Source organism: Heterodontus francisci, chromosome 2 (assembly GCF_036365525.1).
Source record: "Heterodontus francisci isolate sHetFra1 chromosome 2, sHetFra1.hap1, whole genome shotgun sequence".
Lineage (NCBI taxonomy): Eukaryota > Metazoa > Chordata > Chondrichthyes > Heterodontiformes > Heterodontidae > Heterodontus > Heterodontus francisci.
This window is the reverse complement of record NC_090372.1, coordinates 123471165-123488106: the sequence shown is the minus strand read 5'-3', so window position 1 is coordinate 123488106 and position 16942 is coordinate 123471165. Positions and strand designations below refer to the sequence as shown.

The 16942-nt window shown below is 44.3% G+C and overlaps 1 protein-coding gene across 3 annotated transcripts in view; it reads right to left on the bottom strand.

Moving 5' to 3' along the window:
* mtrr (5-methyltetrahydrofolate-homocysteine methyltransferase reductase) overlaps positions 1-16942 on the bottom strand; it is a 146834-nt gene that overhangs the window by 10791 nt on the left and 119101 nt on the right. For all 3 annotated transcript variants that reach the window (XM_068010128.1, XM_068010138.1, XM_068010118.1), the window contains 2 exons: positions 5730-5822; positions 3004-3186 (listed from right to left, as the gene is read on the bottom strand). In XM_068010128.1, coding sequence (XP_067866229.1) covers positions 3004-3186; positions 5730-5822 — 276 coding nt within the window. The remainder of the gene's footprint in view (positions 1-3003; positions 3187-5729; positions 5823-16942) is intronic.

The window sequence follows — 16942 nt, the reverse complement described above, 5'->3', positions numbered from 1 at the left end:
ACCATCTGCTTGTACTCAGTGGTTTGGCAACAATCTCTCAAATTAAAGGTTTTGGATACAGTATTACATAGTAGGTGGTGATGTTCAGCAGAAATCTGCCCAACCCTTTGTATTTATTTTTAATTCAATTTTTTTTTCACTTTAAGCCTCTTCCCTGCCTCCCAAAATAGGAACTCTAGAATATTTGATACAAATTATTTCCCATGCTAAATGTATCAAAATCTGCTAAAAGGACATTTGGTTGCAATTATATCAAGCATGCTGTGCATGAAGTCCACTTTGTTTGCAAAGTCAGGGGACTAAAATATATTCACATGGTCTATATAGTATACGTCTATGAAGTACATCTGACTCCACCCCACCCCCATCCCTCAACTTTGCAGAGCTTTAGGGACTCCACAAAAGAAATACATTGTGCAGAACTTACAGCCCTGGTCATAAGTTAATAATTGTCTAAACAACCAGCCACTCTGCTATTAATTTCAGAAAATGGCAAAGGTACTAAGCCAAGGTACAGAAAGATATTTTAAACATTGGAATAAACATTCCTGGATGCAGCATTTGTCTAAGCTATGCTTAAAAAGGTGACATGGTCTCTGCTTCAATCACAAATTTGGGCACTATATTCTGGAGCCTCACACCTTTGTGTAAAAGGTTTCTCATACTCTTTGTCCTAAATCTCTTGCATTTATTCTTTCTATGTCTATTTGCTTTAGACCCTATCTACCTACTCTGTTCCGCTCCTTCATAATCTTAAAGACCTCTATTAAATTACCCCATAATCTCTTTTCTAATGAAAACAGCCCCACTTTTTAAATTCTTTCTTCATATTGATGTTTCTCATCGTAGACAACATCCTAGTGAATCTGTGCTGTATTTTCTCAACAACTTGTATTTATATAGCACCTTTAATATAATAAAACATCCGAAGGTGCTTTGCAGAAGCATCATAAAGCAAAGCTGAGCCAAATAAAGTGATATTAGGGCAGATGGCCAAAGGCTTGGTCAAAGATGTAAGGAGGAAAGAGAGGTAGAGGGGTTTAGGGAGGGAATTCCAGAGCTGAGGGCCTAAGCAGCTGAGGGCACAGCCACCAATGGTGGAGCAATTAAAATCAGGGGTGCTCAAGAGGCCAGAATTAGATGAGTGCAGATATCTTTGAGTTGCAGGGCTGGAGGAGATTAGATAGGGAAGAGCAGATGTTAACCTAACTGGCCTATAGTTTCCTGTTTTTTGTCTCCCTCCTTTTTGGAATAAAGGAGTTACATGCGCAATTTTCCAATCTAATGGAACCTTTCACAAATCTACGGAATTTTATATTATATTTTATTTTTATATTTAGAGATACAGCACTGAAACAGGCCCTTCGGCCCACCGAGTCTGTGCCGACCATCAACCACCCATTTATACTAATCCTACATTAACCCCATATTCCTACCACATCCCCACCTATACTAGGGGCAATTTATAATGGCCAATTTACCTGTCAACCTGCAAGTCGTTGGCTGTGGGAGGAAACCGGAGCACCCAGCGAAAACCCACGCAGTCACAGGGAGAACTTGAAAACTCCGCACAGGCAGTACCCAGAATTGAACCCGGGTCGCTGGAGCTGTGAGGCTGCGGTGTTAACCACTGCGCCACTGTGCTGTCCAAAATTTTGGAAAATTAAAACCAACGCATCAACGCTTTCACTAGCCACTTCTTTTAGGATCCTAGGATGAAGTCTATCAAGACCCGGAGACTTGGAGGGACTTGAAAACAAGGATGAGAATTTTAAAAATAGAAATGTTGCTTGACCTGGAGTCAATATAGGTCAGCGAAGAGTGTTTGCAGTAGGGGCGAAAGGCGATGGTTTCAGTATTCCAAATATTTAATTGGAGGAAGTTTCTGTTCAACCAGTATTGGATGTAGGATAAGCAGTCTGATAATTCAGAAACAGTTGAGGAGCTGAGAGAGGCAGTAGGTGAGGTGTCATCAGCGTACATATGAAAATTGACACTATGTTTTCAGATGCTGTCGCCAAGGAGCAGTAAATGAGAAATAGGGAGGGGGGGCCAAGGATAGATATTTGGGGGACACCAGAGGTGGTATGGAAGTGGGATGAGAAGTCATTGCAGGTGATTCTCTGGTATGATTAGGTTGCTAAAAATGGAAACAGACGAGTGCAGTCCTACCAAGCTGGATGACAGTAAAGAATGAGGAGGGATAGTTTGCCTTTGTCATAATCACATAGCATGTTTTTTGTGACTCTGATTAGAGCTGTTTCGGTACTGTGGCAGGAGCGGAAACCTGATTGGAGGGATTCAAACATGGAGTTCTGGGTAAGTGGGCACGGATTTGGGAAGTGACAACGTGATCAAAGACTTGAGAGGAAAGAAAGGTTGGAAATGGGACAGTAGTTTGCAAGTACAGTTCTCTATTGCCTTAACATCTTTCCTGTAGTGTGGAGACCAAAACTGCACCTTTTATTCTAACTGTGGTCCTGCTAAGGTTTGATATCAATTATTACATTTCAACTGTTTTATTCTATTCTTCTAGTCATAAAACCCAGCATTCCATTTGCAATTTTTTTTTTTAAATGGGCTTATTCATGTAAGATGGTGTTTTTATTGTCTTGTAAATCTGATCCACCGAAATCCCTTCATTTTGGTTGATTCTAATTATTTTCTCTTCATCTAAATTAGTTATTTAGTAATTTCAACTGTAAAGATTCCAAAACTGTCTTACTGCAGAGAGAGCAAAGCACATTATATTCAATTCAGATATTCTGTATCAACAATACCATCCACCTTAGGAATAATGTGTTCAACAGAATACCTATTCACTATAAAAACTTTGGGTGCCTTTATGGAGTGGAAGGCATCACTGCCCAGATGCTATAGTCATGTATATTTATCTCATGAGAGAATTATGGTTGAATTATATGCTTTATTCCGTGAAATTCTGTAACATGTAATTATATAGCCACATACATCATTACTTTGAACCTATCCATCTCTACTCACCCACATACATACATGTAACCATTTTCACTCAGCAACATTTTTGTGACACGTTGAGCAAAGAGCTGAAGTAGATGTTGAACATATTTTGTTTTTTCTTCTGTTGTGTCCTTGGGTAGATCTCTTGAGAAACAGACTTTCAGCTGGGTTAAGGTGCCATTATTTTGAAAGTTTCTTAACTCATTTCTGCAGAGCAAAGCAACAAGATACATTTTTGCCATCTCCTGTTTTACATTTTAGTAGTTTATATTTCATCCTGTTCCTCTCAATAGACATATTTAAAGTTTATATGTTACCCTTCCCTTTGGTCTGTTCATTTTTAAATTCTGTCCATTTGTAGTAAGTTCCAATTCTGACACGAGGTCCACACCAGAAATGTTAAATTTTCTGTTGCTTCCAAAGATTCTGCCTGGCCTGACCTGTTGAGTGTTTCCAGCATTTCTGCTTTTGTTTTAAATTTCCAACATTTGCAGCTTTTGTACTTTATTTTTTAATAAAGATGAATTTTAAGACTTCTGCCACATCATAAAAACAGTGTTTGAACTACAACTGTGTGTGTTAAGGAAACAAGTGCTTCCTTTTCCAAAAAAACTTTGAAAATAATTAAAGCAAATATATATGGAAGTATAAGTATTTCACTAATGTTTGACTGAACAAAGTCAAGAAAATTAGGGGCCAATAATGCAATGTTTGTTATCACGACGCTGATGCAAATTGGCACCAGTTTCCCATTATATCAGATATGAAGACCGCAGGCCTACTAAATACTCAGTGTAGTTAGGAAGCAACTGTGCTCAAGCTTCATCGAGTCCTCAGAAGTTAATTCAATTAGGACAGGGCTCGCAACCTTTTCCTGACTGAGGGCTACTTCTGATAAAGGAAAAGAACGCGTTTGCTGACAATGCCACCACTAGGTGGTGCACTACCCACGCATGCACAAAGGACAAACATCTATAATGTCTCTGGCAGCTGCCATGAATAAAGATGGCGTTGCTCACTTTTGCACCAAAAGCAAGCAAACCCCTTTCCCCTATAGCCACTTCTCTTTGCCCCTCACTCCAACCTGCTCTGCCCCCCTTGTCAGTTGCCACTGGTTTCACCCCCTTCCCCCCCCACCTGCTTCCCACTGGCTGCTCTCTGCTCGAATGCACCCTGGCCGTTCGCTCCCCGCTCCTTTGTCACTCTGTCGCTTCCCCCACCCCTCCCACTCAGCTCCCGGCTCCCCACTTGCTGCCCCCTCCCCAGCTCACTCGCTCAGCCCCCCGCGCCCTCACCCAGCCCCTCCTCACCACTCCCTTAGCGTTCGCTGCTGGGCCCCACCCCTTGCTGCTCGCTCTTCCAGTTGTGACATCAATGCACGTGATGTCAGTACATGATGATGTCAAGGTGCGCGTGTGTGAATTAATGCTGGCAGGATGACGCGAGTGATCAGGAACATTATGTGAGCTACTCAAAGGCTGATGTGAGCAACCAGTAGCTCACAATCGACATGTCGGTGACCCTTTAATTAGAGGGAACCCAATAGTGCAGCTGACTCCTGCTTCAGACACTATGCACTGGTTTGGAACTGCCGCCTCAGCAGAGACGTGTTATGGGGTAGGGCTGAAACTTGCGACAGCATAGCTCCCTTTTTAACATAGGATCACCTTTACGTTGTGACTCATCTTCCCATAGGCTTCCAACTGTCTATTCTTCAGTGGAGTCTTTGTGCCACAACTGCAACAAAAATGACAATGCTCCACGGGTAGCCAACAGCCCTTTTCTGGGCTACTGGTGCCAATCAATTTGGTCTCTGGCCCATGTAGGTGCACTATGTATCATGAGCAGCAAATTATGCAAATGAACTGGCCTTACAAAAAAGGGGCAAATTCAGCTCATTTCAGGCTGCATTTTTGAACTCAAAGTAATTCTTGAGGATATTAGAACTGCCTTAAAACATACTGAAAGTAACAAACTGCTAATTTTCTGGTTTTCTCCCCCCTAATTTGAGTCAAAACAAATTGGGTGAAATCAACTGCAGATGATATATATTTTTTCAGGCCAAAAATAGAACAAATGTTTGTAATCGGAAAACTTGAGGCTTAATCAGTAAATCAATTTTGAAAGAAAAAAAACAAGACTTAGAGTAGAAGGAAGTTGATGTGCATCATTAGCTATGTCCTTGGTGCTTCCACCCAGTGAAACTTCATTTAGCAGTATGCAGCGGGTGGCAAGTGTACTCTGTTGCCTATTGGTACGGAGACAAGGTGAAGTGCTCCCTGTGCCTAATGGGCAAAGGAGCTAGATGCATCACACCAAAATTGCAATGCTTCAATGTGAACATTTCTGTTTCGTCAAGTTTGACCCCTAATTTGGGAAATAATCTTCTGCAGGTTTATTATCAGGTTTGATCAAATTTAACCCTAAAATAAGAAATCTTCTGTGATTTTCCATTTGATGCTGAAAAACACTGCAATTGAAAAGTTTAGCAGGACTGAATAATATTTATCATTGTAAGATGTGGATAGAAGTTTGGCTGCTGTAGTAAATGAAAATGGAGTATTTTGAAACTGCAAGTGAAAAAAAAAATGTTTTGAAGGGTTCAATTTAAAGTTTGGGGATAGAATAGTGCAAATGAGGGACAAAAAGTAATTTATTGAGTTAGGACTATGCCCCAAGTTACTCTGTAAATGGATCCTTAGTTACAGAAAATTAAGAAAGTGCAAAGAAACAATCAAAACACTATTTACCGAAACAGATAATCTCGATCATGATGTCGACAGCCATAAAATAGCCAAGTTTCCCCAAAAGCAGAGTCAGGATTCTCTTCTTTCTGTTTCTGTCTGAAACATAAAGCCAGCAGATTAAGAAATCAGAACTTAAAATAGTTTAAAAATCTAGACCAGCAGTTGGTATATACCAGAAAATGGCAAGAAATGAACAAATTTTTTTTTCTCACTGAATTTTTCTTCTCCCCATATGCAGATGTTCCATAAATGTCTTGTGGTGCCTCATCTGAATGACCATTAGTCATGCGTGTCAGAGTCTCAGCAGGATGCCTGTCCATGGACAGCACAGTTGAGCAGAATGCTTTCCCAACTGAGGCAATATACTCACACTTTGATGGAGTAGCTGGATAATTATCAGGAGTAAGAAACCTAGTGACTTCTCCCCTCTCTAAACACACATGCTAAGGTCAAATGTAGCACACTTATTGTGGCCTCAGCTAAGTCAATACTGAGAGGAGAGCTGGTCTGTATGACTCAGTTGCTCTCAGTAAATTCAATGATCCATCATGAGAGCTGTCAGTGCATTACTTAACTTCATTCTATAATAAATAGCCAAATATACTGAAGTACTGAATTTCTGCCTCAATATTTAAGAGATTACTTTCATATGCAACCTTCCACAACCTTCAAATGATTCCAATTGCCACAGCCTGTATCCTTAACTGCGATAATTCCCACAGTCCCACCACCCACATACTCTCAGCCTTCTCAGCCTTGCAAAGCTCCATTAACTTGTACTAAAACCACTATTTCTTTTTATAAGTAAAACCTTAATATTGACACTTGAGTCCACAACAATCAAGTACTTTTATTTTATACAAATAAAAATTTGTCCACCTAATTCTTCAAAACCACAGTACTAATTTTCCCGTCTATTCAATTTCTGCCTTTCGGCATCAAAATATGCGGGCAGCTAGAGATGGAAATGTTGCTACTTAAAATCCTTGGTTGAATGGAGGAGAGATGTGCAAGATTTATCAAGAAAAGCCACAGAATGAGAAGAAAGCAACAATTGTACTTATATAAAACATTTATTATTGAAAACATCTGAAGGTGACTCACAGAAGCATAATCAGACAAAAATTGACAGCTAGGTCAAGATTTTCTTTCAGGGGTCAGGAAACCAATGTCAGGACGGTTTCGGGGGTGATGGAGTGGGGGTGGGGGAGGGAGTAGTCACAGCCCACTATTTTTGTGGCGGCAGGCTGCCAATTGGCTGCAGGCTGGGTTGGGCAGCCAATTAGCGGCCATAGGAAGGAATGGAGATGGATTGAAGAGGTGTGGGCCCCATTTAAGCACACCACGGCAGCCATTACTGCAGCTGCCATTTTAAGGAGAAAATGCAAGCACCAGTGTTCAAAGGAAGAGAGGCACAGGACTGTCACCTAGGGCAGGGCTGGCCCTCAATTCTCCGACGCCAACCTCAAGGTGCTTCTGGAGGCAGTAAGGGAGAAGAGGAAGATCCTCTTTCTAGAGGGTGGAAGGAGAAGGCCATCCTTCCAAACAAAGCTGGCATTGCTACAGGTAGCTGAGACCGTGAGAAGCAGAATGGTGGTCTGGAGGAACTGGCTCGAGTGCCAGAAAAGGTTCAGTGATCTTCTTTGCTCTGGTAAGGTGAGAGCACAGCCAGAACCTGATAACATGCCTCTAGGTATTCAACCTGCAACAGACACTGCAGCTAAGGAGCCTGAGATTGCATGCTGCTCCTAAACATGGGTACTTACTGACCCTCAGCAAGGCTCAGAGCCATAGCCCAGTTGAGGACTTGCCATCACTGATACATGCAGCTTATGTCAATGAGCCACAGGCATTGGTCACAGAGGCCAGCAGTGCCTTTTCTCTCTTGCTTTCGTCCTTGCAAGAGAAAAGGGCTCACAATGCCAGAGAAAGGGCTTTGCCCATCTCCACATCATGACTAACATGGAGGAGGGAGCCATGGAGATCGCAAGGGTGGTCCCACAGGAACAAGTCAGGGCAGAGATGGGCATACCTGGTGGAGAGGGTGAACAGACACTGCAATTTGTAGATGAAAAAGTTGGGGTGTATTCCTCCCCATCCAACTGCATGCCAAAGACTCAGCTGCATTGGGAAGCCTCAGCACTGCAGAAGCTTCTGCTCTCAAAGACTAGTTCTCATGATCTCTTCATGCATCTCCCACAGGTTCTGAAGTGAAGAGGGATGCCCGAGTCCAGTAAAGGCAGCGGGGCACTGACAAGTAACAGGACAGCACAGCAAGTATCATTACATCTTACAAGTGCGCCCTCCACCATCGCAGATTCACTCACATCGATGGGTCCTTGCGCAGTCAGACAGGGTGGCACTGGGTGACGACGACATCACGAATGTGCAAGAGGAGGTGAGAGAGGCAGAGGCAGCTGTGGGCAGTCCCCCTTGGAGGACAAATGCAGCCATACTCAGCTGGGCGCAGATGCAAGGCCTCAGGAGTCAGGAGGCTCTAATTTTACCAGCAGCAACAGATTTGTATCCACGTCACAGTTCCCTGAGGCAATGTGGGATCATGTACTGAGAATGGAGAAGTCCATTCAGCTCACGTGTGCCACCATGGCTCAGGGCTTTGAATGCATGAGCTCCTCCATTGAGAGCGTAGGCAATCTTATGGACAGCTATATGCAGGAGCACCTGGAGTGGATGTAGGAACAGCACATTGACATGCACAGAATGCATGCCATACTCTGTAGCATAGACTGGTCCCTTTCTGCCCCACCTCAACGAATTTAGAGCTCGGCATGACACTGAACTCTTCTTCAGTCACCTTTGCCTTTGTGTCCACTCCCCCACCCCCGCCCAACTCAGCAGACCCTTTTGCTCGTCTCCAATATTCTCCCTCCACCTGGACCCCTCCCTCTGGCCTCTTACACTCCCTCAATCTTTTTATTGAGAACTGCCAGCTCCGCTCTCCTCACTCACTCTAATCTATCTCCCTCTGAACTTGCAGCAATGCGTTCTCTCGGGTCCCTATCATCATCAAACCTTCCAATAAGGGTGCTGCTGTTGTTGTCAGGCATACTGTCCTCTACCTAGCAGAGACTGAACGCCAAGTCTCTGATGCTTCCTCCTACCTCCTGCTCCCTGGACCATGACCACACCACCAAACAACAAGCCATTGTATCCAAAATTGTCACTGACCTCCTCTCCTCTGGAGATCTTCCCTCCACAGCCTCCAACCACACTTTCCCAACCTCATGCAGTCTGCTTCTACCTCTTTCCCAGATCCACAAACAAGAATGCCCTGGTCAACCCATTGTTTCAACCTCCTCCTGCTCCACAGAATTGATTGCTTCCTAACTCGACTCTATTTTTACTCCCCTCGTTCAATCTCTTCCCACCCACATCCGTGATTCTTCCGATGCTCTCCATCACTTCAACAGTTTCCAGTTCCTGGCTCTCACTGTCTCCTACTCACCATGGACATCCTATCCCTCTACACCTCCATCCCCAACCAGGACAGTCTGGGGGCTCTCTGCTTCTTCCTAGAATGGAGGCCCGACCAGTCCCCATCAACCACCACCTTCCTCTGCTTGGCTGAACTTGTTCTCACATTGACCAACTTCTCCTTTAACTCCACTCACTTCCTCCAATAAAAGGTGTTGTTATGGGTACCCCATAGGTCCTAGCTATGCCTGCCTTTTTGTGGAATATGTGGAACATTCCTTGTTGCAGTGGCGGCACAGTGGTATACAGTCAGGAAGGAATTGCCCTGGGAGTCCTCGACATCGACTCCGGACCTCATGAAGTCTCATGACATCAGGTCAAACATGGACAAGAAAACTTCCTGCTGATTACCACCTACCGCCCTCCCTCAGCTGATGAGTCAGTACTCCTCCATGTTGAACAGCACTTGAAGGAAGCACTGAGGGTGGCAAGGGCACAGAATGTACTCTGGGTGGGGGACTTCAATGTCCATCACCAATAGTGTCTCCGTAGCACCACTACTGACCAAGCTGGCCGAGTCCTAATGGGCATAGCTGCTAGACTGGGTATGCAGCAGGTGGTGAGGGAACCAAGAGGGAAAAACATACTTGACCTCGTCCTCACCAATCTGCCTGCCGCAGATGCATCTGTCCATGACAGTATTGGTAGGAGTGACCACTGCACAGTCCTTGTGGAACGAAGTCCCGCTTTCACATTGAGGATACCCTCCAACGTGTTGTGTGGCACTACCACCGTGCTAAATGGGATAGATTTCAAACAGGTGCAAAAATAATAGGGTAATAATAGTAGGGGATTTCAACTTCCCCTATACGAGAAGGGAAAAAAAACTTAAAGGGGGAGGAATTCTTCAAGTGCATTCAGGAGAGCTTTTTGAGCCAGCACGTAGAGTCCTACAAGAGGAGTGGTACTGGACCTAATCCTAGAGAATGAAGCCGGACAAGTGGTAGAAGTGGCAGTGGGGGAGCATTTCGGGGATAGTGACCATAACTCTAAGATTTAAGGTTGTTATGGAAAAGGACATAGAGGGACCGGAAAAAAAGAGTACTGAATTGGGGGAAGGCAGATTTCAATATGATAAAACAGGACCTGGCCAAAATGAACTGGGAGCAGCTTCTTATAGGAAAGTCTGCATCAGACCAGTGGGAGTAATTTAGAAGGGAAATTGTGAGGGTTCAGGTGCAGCATGTTCCTGTAAAGGGAACAGATCAAGGGAACCCTGGATGTCAAGTGATACAGAGGATTGGATAAGAAAAAAAAAGGAGGCGTATGGCAGATTCAGAGTGCTGAAAACAGCGAAGGCCCTAGAGGAGTATAGAAAGTGTAGGGGAGTACTTTAAAAAGTAATTAGGAGAGCGAAGGGAGGGTATAAAAAAATCACTGGCAGACAAGACAAAGGAAAATCCTAAGGTGTTTTATTAGTATGTTAGGGGCAAGAGGATAACCAGGGAAAAGGTGGGGCCCATTAGGGATCATAGAGGCAATGTGTGTGTGGAGCCGGAGAACATAGGGGAGGTTTTGAACGATTAAAGTTTCATCTATGTTCACTATGGAAAGGGACAATGTAGGTGTAGTGATCAGGGAGGGGGATTGTGATATACTTGATCAAATTAGCATTGTAAAGGAGGAGGTATTGGCTGTATTAGTCATAGAGTCATAGAGAGATACAGCACTGAAACAGGCCCTTTAGCCCACCGAAGTCTGTGCTGACCAACAACCACCCATTTATACTAATCCTACATTAATCCCATATTCCCTACCATTCTCCAACCACCTACCTACACTAGGGGCAATTTACATTGGCCAATTTATCTATCAACCTGCAAGTCTTTGGCTGTGGGAGGAAATCGGAGCACCTGGCGGAAACCCATGCAGTCACAGGGAGAACTTGCAAACTCCGCACAGGCAGTACCCAGAACCGAACCCAGGCTTAAAGGTGGATAAATCCCCAGGCCCAGATGAGATGTATCCCAGGCTGTTATGTGAGGCAAGGGAGGAGATAGCAGGGGCTCACACAAATTTTCAGATCCTCTCTGGCCACAGGAGAGGTACCAGAGGATTGGAGGACAGCGAATGTGGTACCATTATTCAAGAACGGTAGCAGGGAAAAACCAGGTAATTACAGGCCAGTGAGTCAGAAGTAGGGAATTTATTGGAAAAAATTCTGAGAGATAGGATTAATCTCCATTTGGAGAGGCAGGGATTAATCAGGGACAGTCAGCATGGCTTTGCAGGGGGAGATTGTGTCTAACTAATTTGACTGAATTTTTCGAGGTGGTAACTAGATGTGTAGATGAAGGTAAAGCAGCAGATGTAATCAACATGGACTTCAGTAAGGCTTTTGATAAGGTCCCGCATGGGAGACTGGTTTAGAAAGTAAAAGCCTATGGGATCCAGGGTAATTTGGCAAATTGGATTCAAAATTGGCTTTGTGGAAGGAGGCAGAGGGTGATGGTAGAGGGTTGTTTTTGCAAGTGCAAGCCTGTGACCAGTGGTGTACCGCAGGGATCGGTGCTGGGACCCTTACTGTTTGTAGTGTGTATTAATGATTTAGACGTGAATATAGGAGGTATGATCAGCAAGTTCGCAGACGACACGGAAATTGGTGGTGTCGTAAATAGTGAGGAGGAAAGCCTTAGACTACGGGACAATATAGATAGGCTGGTAAGATGGGCGGAGCAGTGACAAATGGAGTTTAATCCTGAGAAGTGTGAGGTGATGCATTTTGGGAGGTCTAACAAGGCAATGAAATATACAATGGATGGTAGGACCCTAGGCAGTACAGAGAGTCAGAGGGACCTTGGGGTGTATGTCCATAAATCACTGAAGGTAGCAACACAGGTAGATAAGGTGGTTAGGAAGGCATATGGGATACTTGCCTTGATTAGCCGAGGCATAGAATATAAAGAGCAGGGAGGTTATGATGGAGCTGTATAAAATACTGGTTAGGCCACAGCTAGAGGACTGTGTACAGTTCTGGTCACCACACTAGGAAGGATGTGATTGCAATGGAGAGGGTGCAGAAGAGATTCACCAGGGCTGGAGCATTTCAGCTATGAAGACAGACTGGATAGGCTGGGGTTGTTTTCCTTGGAGCGGAGAAGGCTGAGGAGGGACCTGATTGAGGTCTACAAAATTATGAGGGGCATTGATAGGATAGATAGGAAGAAACTTTTTCCCTTAGCAGAGGTCGATAACTAGGGGGCATAGATTTAAGGTAAGGGGCAGGAGGTTTAGAGGGGAGTTCAGGAGAAATTTTTACACCCAGAGGGTGGTTGGAATCTGGAACACTGAAGAGGCGGTAGAGGCAGGAACGACATTTAAGAACTTTTTAAATGAACACTTGAAATGCCATAGCATACAAGGCTATGGGCCAAGTGCAGGGAAATGGGATTAGTTTGGACGGGTGCTTGATTGTCGGCACAGGCGCGTGGGGCAGAAGGGCCTGTTTCTGTGCTGTATGACTATGACTATGTAGCAATGCAAAATTGGGCATCCATGAGGCGCTGTGGGTCATCAGCAGCAGCAGAATTGTATTCAACCACAATCTGTAACCTCATGGCCCAGCACTCTACCATTACCATCAAGCCAGGAGACCAACCCTGGTTCAAATGAACAGTGCAGAGTGGTAATATACCAGTACTTCATATATAAATCTATGCAATTTTTATTGTTCTAAGTGCTTTATCCCCAATATATATGTTCTTAATCTAATTTTACTGTTATTCAAAACAAAAATTTCAGGGCCCATAAAGTGGCAGGTGACAATGCCCACTGTCCCACATGCACAATGTTATGAAATGGTGGTACTAAGATTCTACCTCCTACACTTCTGAAGTTTCACAGTTGTCCAGCAGAACACACACTCCCATTTGAGAAGGGGGAAACTAGGCAAGGAGATCCCCATTCAGCCACTTTGTAACACCTCCTGTCAATCAGCAGCAGTCAAAATAAGTAAAACAATTTTTTTTTATTCATTCATGGGAAGTGGGCGTCACTGGCCAGGCCAGCATTTATTGCCCATCCCTAATTCCCCTGGAGAAGATGGTGGTGAGCTGCCTTCTTGAACTGCTGCAGTCCATTTGAGGTAGGTATACCCACAGTACTGCTGGGAAGGGAGTTCCAGGATTTTGACCCAGCGACAGTGAAGGAACAGCGAAATAGTTCCAAGTCAGGATGGTGTGTGACTTGGAGGGGAACTTGAAGGTGGTAGTATTCCCATGTATTTGCTGCCCTTGTCCTTCTAGTTGGTAGAGGTCGTGGGTTTGGAAGGTGCTGTCTAAGGAGCCTTGGTGCATTGCTGCAGTGCATCTTGTAGATGGTACACACTCTGCATCGGTGATGGAGGGAATGAATGTTTGTAGATGGGGTGCCAATCAAGCGGGCTGCTTTGTCCTGGATGGTGTCCAGCTTCTTGAGTGTTGCTGGAGCTGCACCCATCCAGGCAAGTGGAGAGCATTCCATTACACTCCTGACTTGTGCCCTGTAGATGGTGGACTGGCTTTGGGGAGTCAGGAGGTGAGTTACTCGCCTCAGGATTCCTAGCCTCTGACCTGCTCTTGTAGCCACGGTATTTATATGACTACTTCAGTTCAGTTTCTGGTCAATGGTAGCCCCTAGGATGTTGATAGTGGGAGATTCAGTGATGGTAATGCCGTTGAATGTCAAGGGCAGATGGTTAGATTCTCTCTTGTTGGAGATGGTCATTGCCTGGCACTTGTGTGGCGCGAATGTTACTTGCCACTTATCAGCCCAAGCCTGGATATTGTCCAGGTCTTGCTGCATTTCTACATGGACTGCTTCAGTATCTGAGGAGTCACGAATGGTGAACATTGTGCAATCATCAGCAAACATCCCCACTTCTGACCTTATAACTGAAGGAATGTCATTGATGAAGCTTACAATGCTTTATTATAGGCCGGAATTTTACAGCCCCCCAAAATAAGCAGTTGGGATGTGGGGGGGGGGGTGCAAAATATTGTGGGAGGTGGGGGTTGGGCCATTCCCGATGAATTCCCACCTCTGCTGTGCAGCGACGAGAAACAGCCCGCCTGCCCCAGGCCAATGAAGGCCCTTAAATGGCCAATTAACTGACACTTAAGGACCTCCTCCCACCATTGCTGGTATTTTACCTGCAGCAGCCTGACGGCAAAGGCCCCAATAACCCCACCTGGAAAAAGCAGGCGACTTGCCAGCGGGCTGGGGGACCCATCCTGCTCGGCACCCTGTGCCCCACAGAGGACCACCCCCGAATCTCCAACTACCCCTACCCACCCTCCCCCCACCCTTGCCTCGCTGGGACCCGGCCGATTGTCCCCAGCGAGGCTGCAGCTACTTACCCAAGATCCAGGGCCATCCTTCCTCTTGCTTCCAATGGCTGGGTGTAGTCTCAGCAGTGGCCACTGCTCCCATTGGCACTGCTGGGACTAAAAGCTACCAGCCCACTGATTGGCCAGCAGCTCCATTAGGCAGGAATTCCTGCCTCAAGGAGGTGGAAGTCCCACCCGAGACCAATTAAGGGCCTGGGGAGCGAAAAACCCCAGTGTGGCTCCCCAGGCCCGGCAGAGGCAGGCTCGCCACCGACTTTTTGGCCCTTCCTGCCCAATGTAAAATTCCAGCCAGTGTCTCACTTCCAATTCCCAGTCAAATCTGAACATTATCAGCATAAAAGTGGATAAAACTACACTTTTCTCATTGTCCAGTTTGTATTTCTCTAATATTGCACTCTAAGTTAATTCAGAAAAATCTACGTGAAAACTAATTATTCAGATGTTGCAGAATTCAAGTTTTTTTGATAATTGGGCTTTTAACTTTACTGAATATAATCAGCCAGATATTGGCACTCGAAGGTGCCATAGTGTAAAAATCAGTAAGTCTAGTATTTGTTGGTCAGAACAGCCAATCATCCTTCTGATGAAGTTTATCGTGACAATCAACATGAATTTATAAAGGCACTCCTTATGTGCAGGAAGATGTCTCAGAGTACTTTATAATCAGGAGGAAAGGGACTGGATCGGAGAAAGAGAAATTGGATTATTCTTAATGGACAGAGACTAGCAGCTGTGGAGGAGCAAAGGGATTTAGGTGTTCCTGTACACAAATTACTTAAAGCTAGTGCATAGGTATAAAAATTATTCAAAAAGGTTAAGGAAATGTTGGCCTTTATCTCAAGAGGGAGCTCCAATACAAAATAAGAAAGTGATACCCCAGTTTACAAAGCCTTGGTTGGACACCATCTGGAGCACTGCATTCAATCTTGAGCATCGCATCTCAGGAAAGATGTGTTATTAGAAGGGGTGGAGTGCAGATTTAGTAGAATACCAGAGCTATAAAAGGTTAAATTAGGAGTTCAGAAGGAAATACACAATAGGTCTGTGAACATTTGAAAGAAGGTAAGTTAATATTTTAGGTAGACACCTATTGTCAGAACTGCCAATCTACCAGGTCAGTTCTGAGAATGGCACTCTACCAGAAACAACCACTACCTTTTCTTTATTCAGGTGCTGACAGATGAGCATTTATAGCATTTTCAATTTTTGTGTCATATTTTGCAGGGGTCGCTCTTTTTATATCTTCAATATGGACAATTTTTAGTGGAGGAAATACAATGGAAGTCTTCTGTCTCAAAGATCTCAATTTCATAAAGGAAATTACTTTGTATAATCTAAATCGCTGTCTAATGTCTAGAAAGGCAAATCCACAGTATAAAATTTTCTCCAATTGAGCAGTCTCATTCATGGAGATGACTAGGATGGATAAAAAGATGTGTACAGGATCAGGTTCTCTTCGGAGCTTGGGGTTAAAGCAACTCTATCAGGCAACCTGCACAATGCCATACATCAGGTAGCATAATGTTGCATTTACCAATATACCCAATCTTCTCAGTAAGATGTTCAAATTCACAGTAACTCCGGCTGCCAAAATTTTGCTAACAAAGGTTACATATCAGAAACACAAACATTTATCTTTTTTTAGATTCATATTTTCAATATTTTCTTGACTTTTAGCTGGGTCTTACCACTTGTAAATGTGCAAACGATTTACTAGATGGAAAGCGAACATGAGAAAAGGAGAGTCTTGGGGCGGCACAGTGGCGCAGCGGTTAGCACCGCAGCCTCACAGCTCCAGCGACCCGGGTTCAATTCTGGGTACTGTCTGTGTGGAGTTTGCAAATTCTCCCCGTGTCTGCGTGGGTTTCCTCCGGGTGCTCCGGTTTCCTCCCACATGCCATAGACTTGCAGGTTGATAGGTAAATTGGCCATTATAAATTGCCCCTAGTATAGGTAGGTGGTAGAAAACATAGGGACAGGTGGGGTTGTGGTAGAAATATGGGATTAGTGTAGGATTAGTATAAATGGGTAGTTGATAGTCGGCACAGACTCGGTGGGCCGAAGGGTCTGTTTCAGTGCTGTATCTCTAAACTAAACTAAACTAAAATCCCCAGGCTACAACATTTGATGAGGCAAGCAGAAACGTTGAAATTTTTATTATTGGAGTAGGCCAGCTCTGTTTGCATGGGCTGAACTTAAACCACTTTTAAAAAAAATTGATGTACATAATCCTTTTTCCTGCTTTCTCCCCATACATTTGTAAAAAATAATCATGTAGTTTTTGAATGCTATAACTGATTTAGTTTTAATTACCTGTAGTAAAGCATGCAAATTCCAATAACTAATGAAAAAATTCATCTACTTTCCCCCTTTATGTATCTAAAGCTTATCTTG